The sequence below is a fragment of the Erythranthe guttata genome, chromosome 1 (genome assembly GCF_056151865.1).
Source record: "Erythranthe guttata isolate IM_541 chromosome 1, IM_541, whole genome shotgun sequence".
Taxonomy (NCBI): Eukaryota; Viridiplantae; Streptophyta; class Magnoliopsida; order Lamiales; family Phrymaceae; genus Erythranthe; species Erythranthe guttata.
In genome coordinates, this window is record NC_142533.1 from 6,668,464 (window position 1) to 6,691,322 (window position 22,859).

General features: G+C 35.2%; 3 protein-coding genes across 9 annotated transcripts; 1 reads left to right on the forward strand and 2 right to left on the reverse strand.

Annotated features, from left to right (window-relative positions):
- The first annotated feature begins 397 nt into the window (after positions 1 to 397).
- LOC105962279 (peroxisome biogenesis protein 19-2) lies at positions 398 to 3,967 on the forward strand. Its single transcript, XM_088819027.1, has 5 exons — positions 398 to 620; positions 750 to 798; positions 986 to 1,295; positions 2,566 to 2,882; positions 3,772 to 3,967. Exons 1-5 carry the CDS (start codon positions 581 to 583, stop codon positions 3,815 to 3,817), a joined length of 762 nt encoding a protein of 253 aa, XP_088675153.1. The 5' UTR covers positions 398 to 580; the 3' UTR covers positions 3,818 to 3,967.
- Positions 3,968 to 4,684: 717 nt separating this feature from the next.
- On the reverse strand, positions 4,685 to 12,822 carry PME5 (Pectin lyase-like superfamily protein). Its single transcript, XM_088819040.1, has 6 exons — positions 12,249 to 12,822; positions 11,535 to 11,724; positions 10,698 to 10,904; positions 9,367 to 9,605; positions 9,124 to 9,245; positions 4,685 to 4,808 (listed from the first exon to the last, which is right to left on the reverse strand). The coding sequence occupies exons 1-6, from the start codon at positions 12,575 to 12,577 to the stop codon at positions 4,774 to 4,776; spliced, it is 1,122 nt and encodes a 373-aa protein (XP_088675166.1). The 5' UTR covers positions 12,578 to 12,822; the 3' UTR covers positions 4,685 to 4,773.
- Positions 5,669 to 8,882, reverse strand: LOC105956449 (uncharacterized). Of its 7 annotated transcripts, none has more exons than XR_016031605.1 (5): positions 8,766 to 8,882; positions 8,315 to 8,449; positions 7,056 to 7,503; positions 6,131 to 6,962; positions 5,669 to 5,702 (listed from the first exon to the last, which is right to left on the reverse strand). XR_016031605.1 is itself a non-coding variant. In XM_088819032.1 (4 exons), exons 3-4 carry the CDS (start codon positions 7,236 to 7,238, stop codon positions 6,468 to 6,470), a joined length of 678 nt encoding a protein of 225 aa, XP_088675158.1. In that variant the 5' UTR covers positions 7,239 to 7,503; positions 8,315 to 8,449; positions 8,766 to 8,882; the 3' UTR covers positions 5,995 to 6,467. The 7 variants fall into 7 exon arrangements, 4 of the variants coding, with proteins under 4 accessions (XP_088675158.1, XP_088675164.1, XP_088675156.1 ...); XR_016031606.1 differs by having other exon boundaries at positions 8,315 to 8,424; positions 8,766 to 8,866; XR_016031604.1 differs by having other exon boundaries at positions 8,315 to 8,703; positions 8,784 to 8,849.
- Positions 12,823 to 22,859: the final 10,037 nt, after the last annotated feature.

Sequence of the window (22,859 nt, forward strand, 5' to 3'; positions counted from 1 at the left end):
CAATGTCAACACATGTCTTTGTACAGTGAACTTTTGTTTTTTTCTTTTAAGTTGAAATTTACATACATGTAAGAAAGAAATACATAAATAATTATTTAGTAATACTCAATACATATACAATAAAATATCTATAAATTAATACAGTTAGAACTAACAAAATTTTATTGAACTTAGCGAAATATTAAATCATTAGACAAATAATTCAGCACATTTTTACCAAGTGAAGACGGAAAGAATTATTATTGAATCGAGTTTATTAATTTATCAAGTTCTACTCTATTCAATTATCAATCATTTAATATCACTAAAGTACTAGGATCCAATCCCAATTTTCCTTTCTTATCGAAAAGAGCAATAATATATATTTTAAACAAATTACTTGGAATAGGTAAAAAATGTAATACAAGTATAATAGAAGGGGCCAAAATGAAAATCACAGCAAGAAAACGTTGGACTGTCATCCATACTTCCCTTCATCGGCTTTAATCCAAAAACTCTGATAAACCTTTCTTCCCTGTAAATAAAGCGGTGATAATACCATCGTTGTTGAAGAGAGAGAGAGAGCTCGAAGGAAATTTCCATGGCCGACCACTCCGACGATTTAGACCAACTCCTCGACAGTAAGAAAACCTCTCTCTCTCTCTCGTTTAATTTTTTTTTTTATTAATTTTTTTTTTTTTAATTTTGGATTAATATGAACACGGTGCAGATAGGAGATGATTTTTTACGTTTTTTGGAATGATTTTCAGGCGCGTTGGATGATTTTCAGAGCCTTAATCTCACCTCTTCTGCTCGAAGGCATGTTTTCTCTCTCTAAAATACGTATTCATTTTAATTAATTTATTTATTTATAATTTTGTTGTTGTATGAAGGTAGTAGAGAATTAATTGGATTACGCCATACATTTTGGGGGTTGATTTTCTAGGTTTTCCTTAATTTAGGTTTTAATGTTCATTATTTGATATTTTATTTGTGTTCATAATAGGGGTTTGGATAAAAATAGCGATAACAAGCAAGAGAGTTCGACATTGGTAAGTGGGAGTGTTCAAGGATTAGGTATGGGTTTGCCGGATTTGAAGAGCAAGAAAAAGGGTAAGCAGAAATTAGCACAACAGCCGAAGCAAGAATCGCGTACTTCTGAGGCACTCGATAAGCTGAGAGAGCAAACGAGGGAGGCCGTTAAAGGGTTGGAATCGGTGACCGGGCCCCGCCCCCCGGTGGGCGGTGATAGCTTCGGTGGAGATGCGATGATGGAGGATTGGGTCAAGCAGTTTGAGGAGCTTGCCGGCTCTCAGGTTCGTGTTTCTTCATGTTTTTTTTTTCTTTTTATCCTAATCTTCCGATTGCATAAATTTAGAGTTCAAATTCGATACCTGTGTTTCGAGATTGGGAATTCAAATTTGATAGCGTATGCTTTGAAGAGGTGTTGTGCGTTTGATATATCTCATAGTTTTTCTCTGCTGAGTAATGTTCGAGAAAATACGTGCTGTATTTCAAGAATCTATAGGAGCCTGCCTAAACTACGATTAAATTGGAAACGAGTAATTCCTTCGAGATTAAAACTCCACACAAGTACAAATCAAATACTCGTAAGGCTTCATTTGGATTGGATGCTTTGAAGGGATGATTTCAAATCCATGAATTCATTTTGCAATCGATTTCAAATCTTAAGCTCGTATTTTGTGTCGGTTGTTGAGTCATTATGGTGAATTTTTAAATCCATCTCTTTTGAAGTCCTCTCTCTAATCCAAATTCTCCGATTCAGATGCACTCTAAAAAAATAGTTAATGTCGGGAGTTTGCATTTTCTTGTATAATACCTTCAACATTGTTGTTTAGGTGTAAAAATAACCGTGTCTTACATGAATCGAGTGGGCACGACTTGAATATTTTACTAGTCATAAACTTTAGCAGTGGCATAGATTTGAATAAAATTTCAGTGCTATTTGTAAGGTTTTAAAAATCACCTGTGGTAGTACTTAGTAGTATACGTATCTTATTCTTGGTGATATTAATCAGTTCACTAACACTGGTCTCGTAAAATTGGAATATTACGAGACATATCTACAAAACCTTGCTATAGAAATCTCAGAAAGAAGTCATCCAATAAAACCGATGCACAATGAGAATTGTATTCGACGTCTCTGAGTATATTTTCGCGTTTTATTATCAATAACCAAATATTTTTTTTCGAAGTATAAATTTTAAGCACCTAAACAATTCATGTTAGATTTATAACAAGGTATTTTTAATGGAGTAATGGGAAAGATGGATCGATTTGGCAAAGTAAATGACTAGGGATTTCGGAGATACGATAAAAGAAAAAAACCGTACCCGGCAGGGTAGTGAAGTCATTTGGTATTCAGAAATGCAGATATTTGGTGCGATTACCTTTTCGTCCCTGAATTTGATTTACTTTTGAATATTCATTATTCTCTTTCTTTTGTCGATCTTGTTTTCTGTGGCATGAGTTAAGTTATATTTCATCTTACAAATAGTTATGTAAAAATTCTGTTTATTAATTTTTAGTCCCATTTAATTGTAAATATTGGGGTCGTATTTGCAGGATATGGAGTCGATGGTGGAAACCATGATGCAACAACTGCTTTCAAAAGAAATCCTTTACGAACCCATGAAAGAAATTGGGGAGCGATATCCAATATGGTTGGTTGAGAACAAATCAAAACTAACGGAGGAAGAATATTCCCGATATTCACGGCAGCACGAGCTTATAAAAGAACTAAACAACGTATACGAAGCTGAGCCAGATAACTTCAACAAGGTTGTTGAGCTCATGCAGAAAATGCAAGAGTGTGGCCAACCACCTAATGATATTGTGCAAGAGCTCGCTCCCGACTTTGATTTATCAACTCTTGGACAATTGTAAGTATATATCTAAGTTAAATTTCTTTTAAATGAAATTTAAAACGTTTTTTAATGCGCAATTTCTTGTAAGCCAATGGTATATGATTTCTCGTGTGAAGCTAAATCTAAATATAGGAAAAAAGATCAACTAGTCATGAGGATGAGGCAAGTCTTGTTTACAGTAGAACCTCGATAAATTAATAACCTCGCACAAAAAATAATTTATCCCGGTCCCGACTCGGTGAAAACGTATTAAATTATTAGTTCGATAATTTAATATTTCGTTAAATGAATAGAATTTTTGCAAGGTCCGGCTGTATTAATTTATAGAGGTTTAACTAAAACAAACGGAATAGCTGTTTGGTTTGGAGTTAGGGTGGTGTTTGCAGAAACTTTGAAAACAGATTATGAGTTTTTCGGTCCATAATTTGTTTGCGAGTGTTTGCAGTGTATACTTTTGCATTTGTTTCTCTTAAAATAAGCTGCTCTAAGTTATAATTTCCATTGTATCTATGCAACAACTTTTTTTGGTTTAAAATCACTTTTATAATTGATGGAGAAATTGCATTGCATGTTTGTGTTCTTAATTTATTCTTTAGCTGGTTAAAGCTGTATTTTTTTATTTTTTTTTTTTTGTGAACACCTCCAACCTCTAAAAATAAGCAATTATCTCGAGCTTTATTCATAATCACCAGCTTCTATTTTTGCAAAAGCTTTTGCAAACACCAACCAAGAAACACGAGTTCCCATAACAATTTTAACTCCAATTTGATTTATTTGATTTTATGTTATATTGGGTCCGATAAAATTGTGTGCGTTCATTTATAGGCTTTACATATTACATAAATGTATGGGTTTTATTTACCGAGCAGAATAGCTGATGAATTTGGTCTGTTGATGTTTGCAGATCACCGGAGATGTTCGAGTCTCAACAGGGTTGTTGTATTATGTGAGACAACACACACAATTGCTCTGTAATTTTATTTTCCTTTTGTCTGATATCTCTTTTCATTAAACTTTGTTTCTCTTTTTTTTTTTTTTTTTTGTTTTATTACATTTGAATTTACCAGATTATATTTTGCAATGACAGCAAGATTTGTTTATATGCTTCTGCATTTTTTAATTTTTTATATGTTTATTACCTGGCATTGATAATGCACCATGAATGATTTTTTATGCTAATGAATGTAATTTAATATTTTTAGTGGTATTTTGTTTAGGATGCTAATGTTTAATAATTTCTTTTATATTCGTTGGTCCTTTAGAAACTACAAAGTACAAAAAATAAAATACATCTCATTAACATATTAAAAAAAAAATTTACAAAAAATAAAAAGAACAATGAGAAATCCTGTTATCAATTTATTTGAAAATTATTATTTCTTCCAAAGATATCATCCATTTTTTTAACTAATTACAATAAATGATCCATCAATCAAATAATTTAGTGAGAAAATTTTATTTTATTAGTAAGAAAATATAGTTTTTTCAGTAATTCGTTTACTTTTTTTTATTTTTTTTTTCTTTTTTTTGCATTTTGTATGCTCAAAATTATGTTAGAGGTAGAAGAAAATAACACTTTAATTTGTTATGTTGCACCCTTGAAATAAAAAATGATACTACCCTCGTTGAGTATTAAATATTCAATTCATGGTGCATTGTGAATGATTTATTGTGTTTCGAGGATGCAAAATGCTACTAAATTTTTTTCAAGGTATAGAGTGCCAAAATGCTACATTTTAAGGGTTGCTAAGTGGAATTAAGCAATAACAAATGCCACAATTTTGAGAACCTTATTGTAATTGAATAAATTAAATGAATTGAATAATGTTTTTTTCTTTTAGAAATATAGTACATATTCAGCAAAATAATAAAAGAATTGAGATATATTATATTTATAAAAAAAAAATTAAGCATCTGAGGGTGCAATCCAGTGTCTTCCATTAAGGCCCCTTTTGGTTGGAGGGATGGGGTGGGATGGGATTGGGGCTTAATTGGAAAATGACACTGTATGGATTAGTGAAGTATGGATGGTATCTCGGGTTTGGTTGGTTGGATATGGAACTGTAGGATTGAATCCGAATGAGCCAATCTCAGGAATGGTTGGGAGGATTGAGTGGGATAATTTGGTTAATTACATTACCACCCCTTGGAAGGTATTTTTATTATTAGTTTATACATCTGAAAATTTTAAATTATTGCCAACTGCACCCATTATTTTCTTTCATTTTCCTGTAACTATAAAATCAGTCCTAACATTTTTGGATAATTACATTTCCACCCCTCATAATCCCTTTTTAATATTATATTACCCCAGTATTTTTTACAATATTGCTTGTTGCACCCATTCTTTTCCTCTCCCATTCACTTTTAATTACAAAATCAGCCCTAATATTTTTGTATAATTACATTTCCATCCCTTGCAAGCCCTTTTTATTATTATATTATACACCTGACAATATTAAAAATATTGTTTACACCACCCATTCTTTCCTCCCATTTTACTGCAATTATGAAATCAGCCCTAACATTTTCGGATAATTACATTTCCACCCCTTTCAACCCCTTTATATTTATTTATATTATACACGTGACACTTTGTAAAATATTTCTTTACAGAACCCATTGAATAAGGATAACGGCAAGGGGCCAATCGACGGGGCAAACGATTACTAGGTCATACTTTGACGCATGTGTTGTACTTGGAGACTCCATTGATCAATGGGAGTTCAAATTTTCCAATCTCCATTATCTCGGCTAGTTTTTCCTAATATTTTCCGTATTATTTTCCCACTTCCATGTAGTCGGCAAGATTTTCGGTATTAGTATTTGATTTTCCTGACTTTGTATTTTGGTTTGTAATTTTAATTTTCATTTCCGTACCCATGGGCGATAATATATATTAATATTGTTTGTTTACATTTTGTTCATACTACTGTTTTTCGTAGTTAATACATATTTATATATTTAACATTGTTTGTTTAAATTTGTTGATACAGATGTTTGTTCATATAAAATTTAAAGTTGTAATTGATCACACTATAATCAATGACCGAGCACAATGAAACTTTCGCAATTGCATAAACCAATTACTATGAAATTAAAAAAAAAAAACACGAAGACATGCGTATTGACAAAAATCTGCACGAAGGCCTGCAACTACGACCTGTTGCAATGTGAATATAACACATGCATATTGACAAAAACCTTGGAATATTACACAACCCGTGAACCTGTTTAAAATTGACCATTAGCTCCTAAATAACAAAATATTTTTTCAGCTTACCATTTAGGCATAGTAGCTCCAAACTAACAGAATATTTACAGACATATAATCGGCCATAATACACAAAATTTATAAGTTCATACGGAAAAACTAACAGAAATGTCTTCAATGCAAATAACGACGCAAGATAGGGTCCGAATACGGGAAAAAGTTTCTTCACCTTGTGAGTGGATGATATTCTAGCTAACCGAAGTAGCGCCCTTCGAGGATCATTCGAACCATAACCCCCTTTTCGGTTTCATTTAATCCAAAAAAGATGTCGAGATCGGTTGGGCTATTGCAAACGGCTTTAGCGACAGTAATCTTATCCTCGACACCTAAACATAACGGCGATAGGGCATCCAACACCTTCTTACATGTGTAGTCGACGCATCGTGCTCAAAACCGATACGGTGGGCCAACTCGCCTAGGCATGTTTTAGTCTCCGCAAAAGTCCTAGTCATATCCGCCATCATATCCACGATACGGCCATCGAGGTCATCGTTTCGGGAACGCTTGTTGCCTTTCTTTTTACCCCTACATTGATGTGAGGTTGAAGTCCTTTCACCTTGCATGTTAGACATGTAACCTTCACCGTGCAATGAGGACATGTTCTCCGAGTCATTCTCGTTGGAGTGCATGGCAGGTTGCGGTATGTGGTCTCCACCCATTGAATCGTCGCCCGCTTCTTTATCTTGTTTCGATATATCGTTGATCGCATCGGCGAGAGCCTCGGCACTTTCCCCCGTAGCCCGATCTTTTCCAAAGATGATTGTCCAATCTTTGAAATATGGCCATGATTTATAGCGCATCAACCGGGCATTTGAATCGAACTACAAAATAAATGAAAATGGAGGAGGTGCATTAAATTGGTTCGCATTATGGGTTGCAATTACGTTAATGTATAGTAACTGGTAGAAGAATACCTTAACATAATCGTTCCACACTTGATCGTCAATTACATCAATGGTGTTCGCCGACTCATTCGAACAAAATCCCGACTTTGAAAGCATTTGGGAAAGCGAGCCATATTGTTTTTTCCAAACGTGAAGCTTTGATAAAATCATAGGATCCGCCTTAATGTCGGTCCCGGGGAATTTTAGAGCCATGTGTTGTTCCAACACACCTAAGTAACCGTTCCGGAACCCATTGTCGGATTTCTAATTATGTAAGTCAAATTTCGGACTTGAGCAGGTATCTTACCCCTCATACTATACGATGAACCGACAATATTATTGACCCGGCGGCGACGTAGAAGCAAATGGATGAGCCTACTAAGCATTGTTAACAGTACTTGCATTTGTTCGACTAATTCATACACCGCGAAAACTATTACTTGTTTCTCACTCGTGTTCGCCATTAACAATTGTGATCCTATTTAGTAAACAACATAAAAAATGCCACGGTTATAATTATAGTAATATATTGATTCCCTGTATAAACAATATATACCACCTATATATATTGTAAAAACAATATTTTCTTGTTTTAACCTTATTACTTCATCTATTAGTATTATCTCTCTCTTATCACATCATTAAATAATCAAGTTTATTTTAATATTTTTAATGTGTTCTACCTAAAATCAAGACACATTTTGTAAAGCTAAAAACGACACTTAATAGGGAACGGAGGGAAACAGCAACAATCAGAGATTACATATTTCCAATCTACCTTAGTCTCAACAGATTAATATAGTATTCTTTTGTTCCTCTAATCTGATTAAGCATACATTTCTTTTCGCAAATACTTACACTGGCTGGGGGGAAAAAAACATATTCACAACTAAATTTCACATTCCAGACCCTGTAACCTCTCTCAAACATATGAAACATATAAACCAACTCCTAGAGCAAGCAAAGATGAAATAACTATCGTAAACTATTACAAAAAAAACAACTTAATTGCATTCTTTATATACTGTTTATGCCAAACAATATTAAGGCCAAACAATTTATACTGAGTAACATCATATATTATTTCACTAATTGACTTTAATATTAACTAATTCTAATTCACTAATTGGTTATTTTTCCAAATAATGGTTATTTTCCAACAAAGAATGAGGTAATGTACTACTTTTTCCCAAAAAAAAGATGAAATATGTTTTTCCAAATAAATGCTACCTTTCTCAATCCTTAATCTGTAATCTAAAAGAAGAGTTTAAATCCATTGGAGAACTCACCTTAAATCGTCGTGTAGCAGAACCGGGATAATCGACAGCCAACCGTCAACCAGCTGCAACACCGGAATCGTTCGGCCATAACAGAATCAGCCCGGGCAAACTACGAACTACTACGAAACCAAAATCGAAAATCACCTCCGAAACGGAAACAAATAAATTTAATTACGAGATGAAGGAACGGATAATTAGAACAATAAAAAAAATCGAAACCCATATAAACCCAAAATTCTTCAACAATACTCGGATGCATTTGAAGAAATCTGTGATATCAATCTGTGATGAGTTGATTATCGGAAAAAACCAAAAAAAAAAAAAAAAACTAGTGAAGTATGAAAAATAAGAAATCAATCTGTGATGAGTTGATTATTCTTCAACCGGTTTAGGGGGGCCTAAAAAACGAAGAAAGAAGCGTGTTAGAGAACCTAGATGAGTTGATTATCGGAAAAATTACCTCGGTGAAAAAACCGACCACAGTGGAGAAAGGCAGAACGAAGAACGGCGTGTATTGCTATGTCGGTAAAATTCTAGGGCTAACACAATAATTTTTGGGGTAATTCATATATATATGGGGTAGTCTTGTAATTAGAAATAAATATTCAGGGCATAATAGTAATATAGGTAGTTGATTGGGCTGAGAGTTGGATGAGATTACCCAATCTCACCTCCTTTGGCCTGATGGGAGATCCGGTAAATCCTTGATCCGGACCCGGGCCCAAGTGCAATCCCAGACCCCGTTGGGCTCAACCAAAGCTGAGATCCGAGTGGATTAGAGGAACTATCCACCCGGATCAGCCCAACCAAACTGGCCCTAACAAAACTCTTGGCAAGAAATGGATGGGCCAAGTCATAGTCCAGCTCTCGGGCCCACGATACCCCACGTACTCTTGCTGCTCCCGGCCCGAAGCACTTGTACACTCCAAAATATGCTGTCCTGCATTTTTTGTATTTTTTATTTTTATTTTCCAAGTATATAAATTCAATTAGTTATTTTTTCCTATTATATATTAGTTAGTAATTATTTCGTAAAATTTAATTAGTTTAAAGGGGCTCACTTGTTCTTGTTGCTAATGTGGTCCCAATCATCCCATCCTCCGTGAGCAACGACGTCGTCAAAGTACGTGTACGAGAATACGATCCGGGAGTATTGACCCATTGCCCGACCCACATAAAGTGGGCCCGTACCCGTTACCGTGCAATTCACGAATGCGAATCCGGTTTTTTCGTCCGGTGAGTTTCTATTTTGGGCCGCTATGGACCCAAATCTCGTCGCTATTGAGTGGAGCTCGCAGTTCTGCACCAAGTATAAAGAAAATATATTTAGTTATTATGTCGTGTTTTGATTAATTTTGGCATATTAATTAAATTTAATATACTAATAAGTAAATAAAAAAATTATTTGACGATACTTTTAAATTAACGCGAGAGCCCGACTTAATAAATCGGATAATTTGTTTGCTAGTGAATCCGATTTTGAAAGTGATATTCAAAATCCACTCCGATATTTTTCATCTCATACAGTCAAATCTCTCATAATAAGAAAAAAAAAAAAAAAACACCTTAAGCAATTAATTGAAATTATAGGTATGTTTGGATTCGTTTTGGAGTTACTTTCATTTCATTTTGGGGAAATATGTTTTGAGGAAATAATTTAAGAATTAAACTAATGTTTGTTTATACTTTGAGACGAGGTTAAAGACACTGTAACAGTCAAATCATATTTAAATGTGTTGAAAAAATAATATTTTAGAAAAAGAATTTGAAAAATAAAATGATATTTGTTTGTTTTGTAGTTAAGATATTTTTTTACCGTAGCAGATAAACTTAATATTCATATGAGGATTATTTTTGGAAATCTTAACAAACACAAATTCATTTTTGAAAAGAGATAAAAAATAAGATGAAAATTGAACCAAACATCATGGTTTTTTGATAAATATTATCATGAGATCTAAAAGAATCAATTGTGTAGATAATATATCCAACCATAATTTAACAAAAAAAAAAAAAAAGTCATCCAAAAACAAAAATAAAAACAATTTTCTTGAATTTAAAATTAATATAACCATGATATGGTAATTAGGAGAAGGCGCGTGCGTGCGTGCGTGCAGCTTTTGAAGCATGAAAAAAAAAACAGGCAAGAAATCCTTTTGAAATTCAATTTTGTAAAGATGCTAAAGACAAAAAGAGAGCAGACAGAAGGAAAAATCAGCTTTTCTCCATCTGCACCATTTCCAATGGACAAAAGTAAATAAATGCCACATTTTCTAACCTAATTCACTTTTGTACTAAAATAATAAAAAAATAATATCCAAAAAAAAATTAATTAATAAAAAGAAGAGATTAACTAATAATGAAATTGAAATTAGTTAATGTAGGTACTTACTTTATACATGGATCTGCCATTGCCAAAAATGAAGTCAATAGAGCCTTCAATGTAACACTCCTTGAAGTAGTGGCGGCCCGCGTCGTCGCAAAGAGTGTCTTGCGCTCCGTAAAATCCACACCCGGAGAAAAATGCCTTATCGCCCGATATTCTAAACGCCACCGCCTGCCACCCTTGCATCCCGGGCAATGGTGCCGGTGCCGTATTCTACAACCATCCATGTACATATTCAAACAAAACAACATTTATCGCTTGTTTTCTAATTTTTTTTAAGGAACTAAAGGAAAAAATCATATATCAATATATTTTTTATTTTTTACTGAATGAAAAGAATATAATGTAAAATATTTTTTGGATGCATGTGATGATGTAAAAAAACAAATATAAATGAAGATAGAGACATGTCAAAACGGTCATATTGCACATCCATGGCTACAATTTGGACCACTTTTTGAATTAAGGTGAAAAAAATTAGGGTTTTGGATCTTATTATAATATGATATTTGTTAATTGTTTGTTTGTTTGTTTTTTCAAATAATTCAAATAATTTAAATAAAATAAGTAAAAGCAACAAATTAACATACAATAACAAATTGAGATGGGTTACACTAGTCACAATTATAGTTACTAGCTTGCAATTACAACAAAACAAAAAAAAAAAAAAAAAAAAACAAGAAGATAACTATTTTAGATTAGTGTTATTCATTGTTTTATAACTTAGAATATATGTAATGAAATAAATATATTATTAATCATAAACAAAAATGGACACAATTTTTTAGTACATGTAAAATATAAAAAGAAGAGAAATTAAATAATTGTATTAATTATTAATACCTTGAAGCTGATATTTCTAGCAGAGAAGTAAGGAGCAAAGACGGAGACCGAAGCGGTGTGATAAGTGCGAAGCTGCTGCCCGTCGGGTCCTTTGTCACTTGCCCTATCGTGCCACTCTATAAACGTCGTCTCTCTACCCGCTCCTTCGAACGTTATGTACGGTTTACACGCCGGTACCACCACTTTTTCTCTGTCAAATATAATTTTGTCAATTTTATTTGCATAAATTACTTAGTGACGGAGCCAGAATTTTATTTTATTTCAACATGTATAGACCAAATATATACACGCTACGATAAAATTTAAAATAAAATAAAAATTAAAGGCACATATATAACAAAATAATTCTCAAAATTAAAAATAAGGATCTTTAATTTATTATAATTTTTAATTCGTCTAATTATATATTTGAAGTTTTTATATTATATCTAATTTACAAATTATACACTTAATTAACATGAATTGTATGTATAATTATAAGTTGTGTATATATCATTAAACTGCATGCTAAATTGATATATATATATATATATATATATATATATATATATATATATATATATATATATATATATATATATATATATATATATATATATATATATATATATATATATATATATATATATATATATATATATATATATATATAGAGAGAGAGAGAGAGAGAGAGAGAGAGAGAGTGAATTATTACAAAATGCAGATTTTATTTACATGTAATAACCGGCACCGATAAGAATAAGCACATTCTTGCGGTTATTCTCCGGGACAGAGTCGACCGCCGCTTGAACTGACCGGAAATCACCGGAGCCGCCGACGTCGACGGTGATGAGGAGGTGGCCGGAGGGCCCCACCCATTTGTGGTGGCCGTGCTTGCTGCTGGAATTCGAAGCCGCCGCTGCAGTATTGTTGGCGGCGGCGGCGGTGGCTGAATTCACTACATTTCCTGCATGTAAAGAAATAAAATAGGTGAAGAGAATACTAATAATTATGAAAATATTATTATGAGTATTAATAAAAGAGGAGAAGATAAAACCAGCCATATTTAATTTCTCTATTTATTTTTGCTTCTAATTAATCTAAGCTAATTAAGTGGCACATATATATACATATATATGTATATAGATATAAATAAATATATTGTAGAGATGAAGAGAATAATGATATCTGACAGAGAGTTGAAGGAGAGAATGAGAATTTAGTTTCTTGGAACAAGAATTATGGGAATAAGTTGTTTTTTCCTTAAAAGAATCTGAGTGAACCTATAAACAACAAATTAAAATGCTACTCTTATAAGTTTGTGTATATATATATATATATGAGTGGGGGTGGGATGGGGGCGCAAAACTGCAACGGTCATATTTTTATTTTGTTTTATATATATAAAATATATAATATATAATGCTATATTAGCATACACAATTTTATTCTATATATAGTACCCTCCTACATATATACTGATACAATTTTACTTAGGACATAGAAGAGTACAGTAGAACCTTGATATATTAATACTCGATAAAGTAATAATCTTGTTTAAATAATAATTTCTTTCGGTCGCGACTCGATAAGAACATACTAAATTATTAGTTCAAAAAACTAATATTTTGCTAAATTAATAATAGAGTTTTATTAGTCTCAACTGTATTAATTTATAGAGATTCACGTGTATAAGATAATGGTCTTTGGAATAGAAAAAGGATTCTTACTTGCATGCAGCATGCACAATTTAATTGTTGTTTGCGAAACTATTAAATGCGCAAGTAACAATCATTCAAACTCTTATAAAAAAAAATGATCAAAAAAATATTATTTTTAGTCATATATATATATATATATTTTAATTTTCTATTCTTTTATTTCTCCCTTAGTTTTGCAAAATAATACAATTATTTTAGGGAATATTCCATTTTTGGATTACTTTCGTTAGATGTTAATGGAATGTTAAGAGAAGGATGATACTGGGTCAATTTTAGAGATGGAGGGTAATATTGATGCATTTTAAAGACGAGGGACTAAAGTGAGACTAAATGTATATTTGAGGGACTATAAAAGATATTTGTCCTATTTAATTTCATAGTTTATATACTAATGCAATATATATTGATATAATTTATTTATTTTTGATTTGTAAATAAATTATTTTGTACATGATGTAAACATGGCCACGTTGACAAGGAGTTACAATATCAAAATTAATTTGTGGCTTTGGAGATGTAGATTTATGTTTTGACTGCATTATATAATTACCATTATACTATTGCTTAATTGAAATTTGAAGGGTTATTATTCGTGGTGTATAATACGTAATCTATTACCTAGAACAGGTGATTCTATGTGTGTATGTATATATTGTATCTCAATGTTGTAAAGATATACAAGAAAAATGAAAAATACTTCAAATATTATCTCATTGGATATGAATCATACATATACAAATACATATATGGATCTTACATATACATATACATATGGGAAATAAAAAATAAAAATAATAGCTTTAGGCTTGATCCATATTATACGCGATTAAGAGGTTGATCATGTGTTTGGTAAAGCTTATAAGCTCTTCAAAATATTTTATAAGATGTATAATAAGTAATAACTTATAAGCTCATAAAATATGTTCAGTATTTTTTTTCCAAAAAGAGCTTTAATTTTAGAAAACAAGCTGCTAGGGAGCTTATAATATGAATCAAGCCTGAAGCTATTATTAAAAATTATACTCAAGTGACCTAAAAACACCATATCCAAAACATTAAAAATTAGGGGCTTAAGATATGCATACATTGTAACAAATATTATTAGAACTAAACGACAAACTAAACTAAACATTTGCTACACGTTCTTTATAAAATTTATTCCAAAATTACACTTCCACTCACAAATTTGAAATGAGCATTAAGTAAAATTCAAATGGATTTATCATTTTTTTGTTATGCATTAAGTATTTTCATTTTTCCATCTAATATCTCAAAAAATGTTTTTTTTTTACTAAAAACACCTTCATTTTAACATTTTGTACATTATATAAAAAAGATCCATTTTTTTTACATATTATTCAAAAATACAAAAAACTTGTTTTTCATTTTTTATTCAATTTACATATACATATATATATATATATATATATATATATATATATATATATATATATATATATATATTTTTTTTATTTTTTTTTTATTTTTTTGTTGTCAATACTATAATAGTGTATGGTATACTATAGTTTACTATGATATACTATTGTGTAGTATGGTTTACTACGGCGTACTATTTCAAACCTTAGCAGAAAAACTACTTTCAACCGTGGCCAAAACTCTAGCAGCCAACAAACTCGTAGCCGCCGCCAACTCCTATCCACCAGACTCTAGGTGCCCACCAAAACCTAGTGCCGTCAAAAAACCTTAGGTTGATGCAACCACCTCCCACCGTCAATCTAACATTACACCACCGTCTCCAATGGTCATCTACCACCATAACCATCCCCTCAATAACCACCATCACCATCACCTCCCTCTACCGCCACTTCTGGATGATGATAGGGATGTATCGCCATAGCAACCGTCTCTCTCTACCGCCACTTTGGGATAAGCCGCTGCATGGGATTTGCAGATCTGTTGTTCTCCGCCACCATAGCCATCGTCATAGACGCCGTAACCAGCCCATAGCGGTGTTAAGTGTATATTTTTACACTTTATCGTATCTTTTTATTTGAGCTTTTGGTGTGTTTTAACGATAATTGGTGCTTAAAAAGTTGATTTATTGTATTTCAGGTATAAATTGAAGAATTGGAAAAGTATGGGGTCAAAACTGCAATTTTGGAGAATATATGGGCCAAAAGTGAAACAAGCAGAATTCTGGAGAATCAAGGACCGCACGGCCGTGCGGATTTTTGGCATAAATCTCACACGGCCGTCCGGATGGGCGAAATAGCGCAGTGAAGGAATTTTAATTGCACAAGGAAACTGCCTTCTTCCCCAAGTTCTTCACCCTATATAAGACCAAGCCAAGCACACAATTAGAATCTCTTTTTACGCAATTTCAAGAGCCACAAAGCAATAACGAAGAAGAAGAATTCGAAGACTTCAAGCAAAGATTTATCGTCTATGATTTATTTTATTTGCGTTTTTGCTTTAATCATGAGTAGCTAAACTACTTATTTCTAGGATTTTATTTGGAACCCTATGTGGGATTTATGAACCCTTTTCTATGATTTTATGCAAGTTTTAATTCCGGATTATTTCTTCTACTTGTTTTATTAAGTTCATGAAACTGGCCACTTTATGTGCTTTTATGTTATTGTTAATCGCATGAATCGGAAGATCGGGTTAATAATTAGAACTGTGGTAGAAGAGCCTTTGTGGTATTAACATAGGAATATAGTTAATCTCTTAGGTAGCCATTATTGAGATTTGTGCTTAATGTTGTGTTCTAGAATTAATTGCATAGGAATATAGTAATTGAATCTAGAGTATTAGAATTGTAATACACGCGGAAGCGGGTTATGATTATTTTAGCATCTCAGGTTAATAATCCGGGTTAATTGCTTGCATAATTGAAGGAATTGGGGGAGTAATAATCACATAGGGGGGAGAATAAAATCCTAGGCTTGTCTACTTTGATTAATCTTCGTTTTAAATTGCTTTCTTGTTTTTGCTTGTTTTTAATTTAGTTTAATTTAGTTTAGTAATCCTTATTCGACTGTGTAGGGTGGGCTTGATAATAATTGGTAGAATTTAGCGTCTAGGATTAGATAATTAAATATTCCCTGTGGGTTCGATATCCGGACTTAATTGTCCACTATATTACTTGTACGATACGTGCACTTGCGTGTAGGTTTTCAACCAACAAGTTTTTGGCGCCGTTGCCGGGGAATTATTTTAATTATTTATTTTATTCTAGCTCTATATTTGAACAATTTTCACGATTCACCCATTTAATTTTCGTTTTATTTTATTTTTTTTGTTTTAGGTACGGTGTATGCCTAGGAGACTCGATCTTGCTAGAGAACCGTTTGATCCCGAAATCGAACGCACTTTTCGAGCCGCTAGGAGACGTCAACGCGCAAACAATATAATGGAGGACGAAGAACGCAGGGCAGCGGGTAATTTACTCGGGGCCAACGGAAACCAAGTCCAAGACCCACCCCCTCAACTTCCAGTACAGCCAGCAGTTAGGCCACGGGCACTTCAAGATTACATAATCCCGACTCATGACGGATTCCGCCCGAGCATCCAATATCCACCTATTGAGGCGCACAATTTTGAGATCAAGCAAGGCCTATTGACGATGCTCCAAAATAACGGGCTATTTAGTGGATTGGCGGGTGAAGATCCCCATCTTCACATTGTCAATTTTCTAGATACCTGTAACTCCCACCGTCAAAACGGCGTTTCCCAAGAGGCGCTTCAATTAATTCTCTTCAAGCACTCCCTACAAGGAAGAGCTCGCCAGTGGTTGATGTCCCAAGCCCCCCACTCTATCTCGTCGTGGCCTCAACTCCTCAACCTTTTCATGAAAGTCTATAGCTCACCCGAGAAGGACGAAAGAATCCGGCGAGAAATTCACAATTTTGTCCCAGAGCAAGGCGAGCAATTATACGAGGCATGGGAGAGATTTAAAACTCTTTTGCGGCAATGTCCAACACATGGAGTCGAACAATGGCGGCAAATCCACATTTTCTACCAAGGGATCAACGAGAATGCACGAACCGTTTTAGATGCCTCAACCGGAGGAAATTTTATGAGTCAATCGATACCGGATGCTTTCATCATGTTGGATCAAATTGCTCAAAATCGGTTTGCCAAGTCAAGCGAGAGGACGGTTAGTGGAGCCAAGAAAGTTCCCGGAGTGTTGGAGTTAGACGCAATTACGGCCCTTCAAGCTCAAGTGACCCAAATTGCTCAACAAAATCAACTCCTTCTGCAGCACATCAAAGCAAGTCCACCACAACAAGTCCAAGCAATTGATTCTCCATGTTGTGAAATTTGCTGTGGAAATCACTACACGCTCCAATGCCAACAAGATGTGGAGTCGCTCAACTACGTCAATAACGCGCCTCGCCAATTCCAAAATCAAGGGTGGAGATCACAAGGACAATATGGAGGAAATCAACAAGGCCAAGGATATCAAAGACCTCAAGGCCAATTCCAAAATCAAGCCCCTCCTCAACAAAGCTATCAAGGCAACAATCCACCGGCCCAAAAATCAAGCACGGATGAGATATTGGCCCAATTCATGACCGCTACCCAAGCCTCGTTGCGAAATTTGGAGAACCAAGTTGCTCAATTAGCTTTGAATCGAGAGAACCGCCCGCAAGGAGCATTGCCATCAAACACGGAGGACCCAAGAAAAAGACAAAACGAGCAAGTACAAGCGGTGAGTTTACGTAACGGACGACAATTGGAAGAAGCCCCTAGAAAAGAGACAAATAGTGGAAAAAGAAAGGCAACCGACACAGCGGAAGAGGGCACAAACGTTCCGAGCGAAACTTCAAAGGCAACGGTCACACCGGCTCCACCCATTCCATACCCGCAAAGGTTCCAACCGCCAAAGTTGAATGCCGAATACCAAAGCTTTGTTGACAAGATGAAGGAAATACGTATCAATATCCCTCTCATCGAAGCACTCCAACAAATGCCAAAGTGGGTGAAGTTTGTCAAAGAACTCGTAACAAAGGGACGAAAATTGCAAGGAAACGAGATGATTCAACTCACCGAACAGTGTAGTGCAATCCTTACGAGACCTCTCCCTCAAAAACTAGGCGACCCAGGTAAGTTTACTATCCCTTGTACAATAGGAGATAAATTTTTTCGATCACTCATCGATTTAGGGGCTAGCATCAACCTTATGCCTTTTTCTACATATAAGAGTCTTGGGTTGGGTGAAATTGAACCAACGGCTATAACACTCCAATTAGCCGATAGGTCTCTAGTCTACCTAAAGGGGGTTTTAGAAGATGTCTTAGTGAAGGTTAACGAATTTATTCTTCCTGCTGATTTTGTGATTCTTGATATGGATGAAGATAGAGAAATCCCAATTATTTTGGGAAGGCCGTTTTTAGCTACTTCACGTACTGTTATTGATTGTGCTAGTGGGGATCTCACCATGACGGTGCATGACCAAACTATTAAATTTAATGTTTTTAATGCAATTAAGCGGCCGCACAATTCTAATGAGTGTTTCTCTATCGATTTAGTGGAGTCTTGTTCTTTTGAAAATTTTGATTCGTTACACTTGGATTCTTTGGAGGCATCTTTGGTTGTAGGTAACGACTATGGAGATGAAAGAGTGGAGGAGCAAATTTGTTGGTTAGATTCCGGTGATTTTCTCACCCGGCAAAAGTTTGAAAGTTTGGATTTGGCCACCCTTACCACCCCCAAGGCATTCAAAACATCATTGGAGGAACCACCGCAGCTTGAGATGAAAGAATTACCCGGACACCTCAAATATGCCTACCTCGGTAAGAATGACACTTTGCCGGTAATTATCTCACAATCTCTATCTACTTTGCAGGAACAAAGGTTATTGGAAGTACTGCGGGAACACAAGACGGCGCTTGGATGGAAAATTGCGGATATCAAGGGAATTAGCCCTTCATTATGTATGCACAAAATCATCTTAGATGATCAACAACATCCGTCAGTCGAACACCAAAGGCGTCTCAACCCCATCATGAAAGAGGTAGTCAAGAAGGAAATTCTCAAGTGGCTCGACGCAGGTATTATTTATCCGATTTCTTATAGCGCATGGGTAAGCCCCGTTCAATGTGTTCCTAAGAAAGGAGGTATGACAGTTATCCGTAATGCAAATAATGAATTAATTCCATCTAGAACCACAACGGGTTGGCGAATTTGCATGGACTATAGGAAATTAAATAAAGCCACTAAAAAGGATCACTTTTCTTTACCTTTTATTGATCAAATGCTTGATAGATTGGCAGGTAAAGAATTTTATTGTTTTTTAGATGGATATTCGGGATATAATCAAATAGCCATTGCACCGGATGATCAACACAAAACCACATTTACATGCCCTTATGGTACTTTTGCATTTAGACGCATGCCTTTTGGTTTATGTAATGCACCCGCTACTTTTCAGCGGTGCATGATGGCTATTTTCACCGATATGGTAGAGAACGGTTTAGAAGTATTTATGGATGACTTCTCTATTTTCGGTGATACCTTTGACACTTGTCTTTGCATGTTGGCTAAGGTTTTGCGCAGGTGTGAAGAAACCAACTTGGTGCTAAATTGGGAGAAGTGCCACTTCATGGTGCACGAAGGAATTGTGCTTGGGCATAAAATCTCGCGAGAAGGTTTGGAAGTGGACAAAGCAAAAATCTCCACAATTGAAAATCTTCCGCCACCTAACTCGGTCAAAGGCATTAGGAGTTTTCTTGGACATGCGGGCTTTTATCGGCGTTTTATCAAAGATTTTTCAAAAGTTGACAAGCCCCTTTGTAACCTACTCGAGAAGGAGACAAAATTCAATTTTGATGGTGAGTGTCTTCAAGCTTTGAACGAGCTTAAGCAAAGGTTAGTATCCGCTCCTATTATTTGTGTACCGAATTGGGATGAACCGTTTGAGCTTATGTGCGATGCTAGTGATTTTGCGGTTGGCGCCGTTTTAGGTCAAAGGAAAGAGAAAAATTTTCGATCAATTTATTATGCTAGTAAAACTCTTAATGATGCACAATTAAATTACACCACTACGGAAAAAGAGTTATTAGCTGTTGTTTTTGCTTTTGAAAAATTTCGCTCTTACTTGTTAGGACCCAAAGTTATTGTTTTTACTGATCACGCTGCCCTCAAATATTTGTTTACTAAAAAGGATGCAAAACCTAGACTCATTAGGTGGGTTTTAATGTTGCAAGAATTTGATATTGAAATTCGTGATCGAAAGGGTAGTGAAAATCAAATCGCCGATCATCTATCTCGACTTGAGAAAGATGTAGACGAAAGCGATAGAATTTGCATTAATGAAAATTTTCCTGATGAACAGTTGCTTGCTTTTGATAATAAGGTTCCTTGGTTTGCCGATTATGTAAATTATTTGGTTAGTCAAGTGCTTCCACCGAATCTCAATTATCATCAAAAGAGGAAATTTTTGCATGATGTTAAATTTTATTTTTGGGAAAAGCCTTTTCTTTTTAGACAATGCAGTGATTTGTTGGTGCGAAGATGTGTCCCGGAACATGAGCAGCAAGACATACTCTTTCACTGCCATGGTTCGGATTATGGAGGACATTATGGAGGCGAAAGAACAGCACGTAAGGTTCTTCAATCAGGTTTTTTTTGGCCCACTCTTTTTAAAGATTCGTATAAATTTGCTATTACTTGTGATCGGTGCCAACGCACGGGCAATATTTCGGCTCGCCATGAACTCCCATTGAACACGATGATCGAAGTCGAGCCTTTCGATGTTTGGGGTATTGACTTTATGGGACCTTTTGTCCCTTCATTCAATAACCAATACATCTTAGTGGCCGTCGATTACGTTACTAAGTGGGTAGAGGCCATAGCCACCCCTACTAATGATGCATCTGTAGTGTGTGCTTTCTTGAAGAAACAGATTTTCACTAGGTTTGGGGCACCACGGGCAATTATCAGTGATGGTGGATCGCATTTCGTGAATAAGCAATTTGACAACTTGATGGGCATATATGGTGTAAAGCACAAGGTTGCACTCGCGTATCATCCACAAACGAATGGGCAAGCCGAAGTTACGAACCGTGAAATCAAGAATATCTTGGAAAAAGTGGTAGGCCCAACAAGAAAGGATTGGTCGAAAAAACTCGATGATGCACTATGGGCATATCGTACAGCTTTTAAAACGCCATTGGGAATGACCCCTTACCGTGCGGTGTTCGGTAAAGCATGCCACTTACCGTTGGAGTTGGAGCATTGTTCTTATTGGGCGCTAAAAAAGATGAATTTCGATTACAAAGAATGCAAGGAAAGAAGGTTATTGCAACTCAACGAGTTGGACGAATTACGAGAGCAAGCGTACGAGAGCAATTGGTTATACAAAGGAAAAGTCAAAAGGTGGCACGACAACAACATCTTGCACCGTCAATTTCAAAAAGGGCAAGAAGTTCTCTTGTTCAATTCACGGCTCCGGTTATTCCCGGGAAAGCTTAAATCAAGATGGTCGGGGCCGTTCATCGTTCAACAAGTCTTTCCACATGGAGCTATAGAAATCAAGGACCGTGAATCGGAACGAGTATTCAAAGTAAATGGAAATCGACTCAAACACTATTGGGGAGATGGTGGCGAACGTCAAGTGGCCTTGGTCACCTTTGCTTAACGAGAAAGAAGCTACGTCCGGCTGAAGACTTTAAACTTAGCGCTTCTCGGGAGGCAACCCGAGCTTTATTGTTTTTCGTATTTTTATTTAATTTTTCGTTTCGTTTTTAATATCATAAGCATGCATTCTAATTTATTATTTGAATTTTACTTTTCAGGGTCGAAAACATGATCGAGGGTCGAGTCGGGCGTCCGAAATAAAAAAATAAAAAAAAATAAAAAATAAAAAAAAGTTTTAGGGGCACTAATAAGAAGTTTGTATTTATCAGGGACCTAATTGCAAATACACACACGGCCGTGCAAGAAAAAGGCAGGAATCTCACACGGCCGTGTGAGATTTTGGAGCAGCTACTGGACAAAATTGCAGTTTGGCACGGCCGTGCGGAATGAGGGCTCAAATCTCGGACGGCCGTCCGAGATTTGAAGTGGCTACTGCCCAAATTCAACAACTGGTGCGGCCGTGCGGATATTAAGCCTATATCTCGCACGGCCGTCCGAGGCTATAAGGGAGCTTTTAAATTTTCGAAAATTAGATTTTCTCCCCAAATTTTTTTTTTTTCTTAAACCCTCCTCTTTCCTTTTCTCTAACTTCCACACACATAATTCACTCACACACTCTCCGATTCTTATTTTGTGTTGGTATTGACAGGGAGGCTAGAGAGTCGAACCAACTCCTTCAAAATCTCATCTTTCAAGGCACGCCCGAGTACATCGAGCTGACACCTTTACCGGCACCCATTCTTGAGCCCGTGCCCGAGCTTTCCGATGAGGATGAGCATGAGAGAAGGAGGGAGGAGTACCCCGATCACATCGACTCCGACTAAATCAGGTGTTTTCTATCCTTAAACTTTGTGCTAATTTCGTTGAGGGCAACGAAAATTTTAAGTTTGGGGGTGAAAAGCATGTATTTTTGTGCTTATTTGTTTTAGTTTGCATGCATTAGGTTTTATTCGCTTTTATTGTTTTTCTCGTTTTCCGGAATATAAAAAAAAAAAAAAAATATTGCTTGAGTCGAATG

Excerpts from the sequence above, each read along its gene's own strand:
- LOC105962279 (XM_088819027.1), top strand. The coding sequence starts at position 581 with ATGGCCGACCACTCCGACGATTTAGACCAACTCCTCGACA. Across the intron at positions 1,296-2,565 it reads AGGAGCTTGCCGGCTCTCAG|GATATGGAGTCGATGGTGGA; the intron begins GTTCGTGTTTCT and ends TCGTATTTGCAG. Across the intron at positions 2,883-3,771 it reads TTATCAACTCTTGGACAATT|ATCACCGGAGATGTTCGAGT; the intron begins GTAAGTATATAT and ends TGATGTTTGCAG.
- PME5 (XM_088819040.1), bottom strand. The coding sequence starts at position 12,577 with ATGGCTGGTTTTATCTTCTCCTCTTTTATTAATACTCATAATAATATT. Across the intron at positions 11,725-12,248 it reads ATCGGTGCCGGTTATTACAT|AGAAAAAGTGGTGGTACCGG; the intron begins GTAAATAAAATC and ends TATATTTGACAG. Across the intron at positions 9,246-9,366 it reads CACATTAGCAACAAGAACAA|GACAGCATATTTTGGAGTGT; the intron begins GTGAGCCCCTTT and ends CAAAAAATGCAG.
- LOC105956449 (XM_088819032.1), bottom strand. The coding sequence starts at position 7,238 with ATGGCTCTAAAATTCCCCGGGACCGACATTAAGGCGGATCCTATGATT. Across the intron at positions 6,963-7,055 it reads TGTGGAACGATTATGTTAAG|TTCGATTCAAATGCCCGGTT; the intron begins GTATTCTTCTAC and ends TTTATTTTGTAG.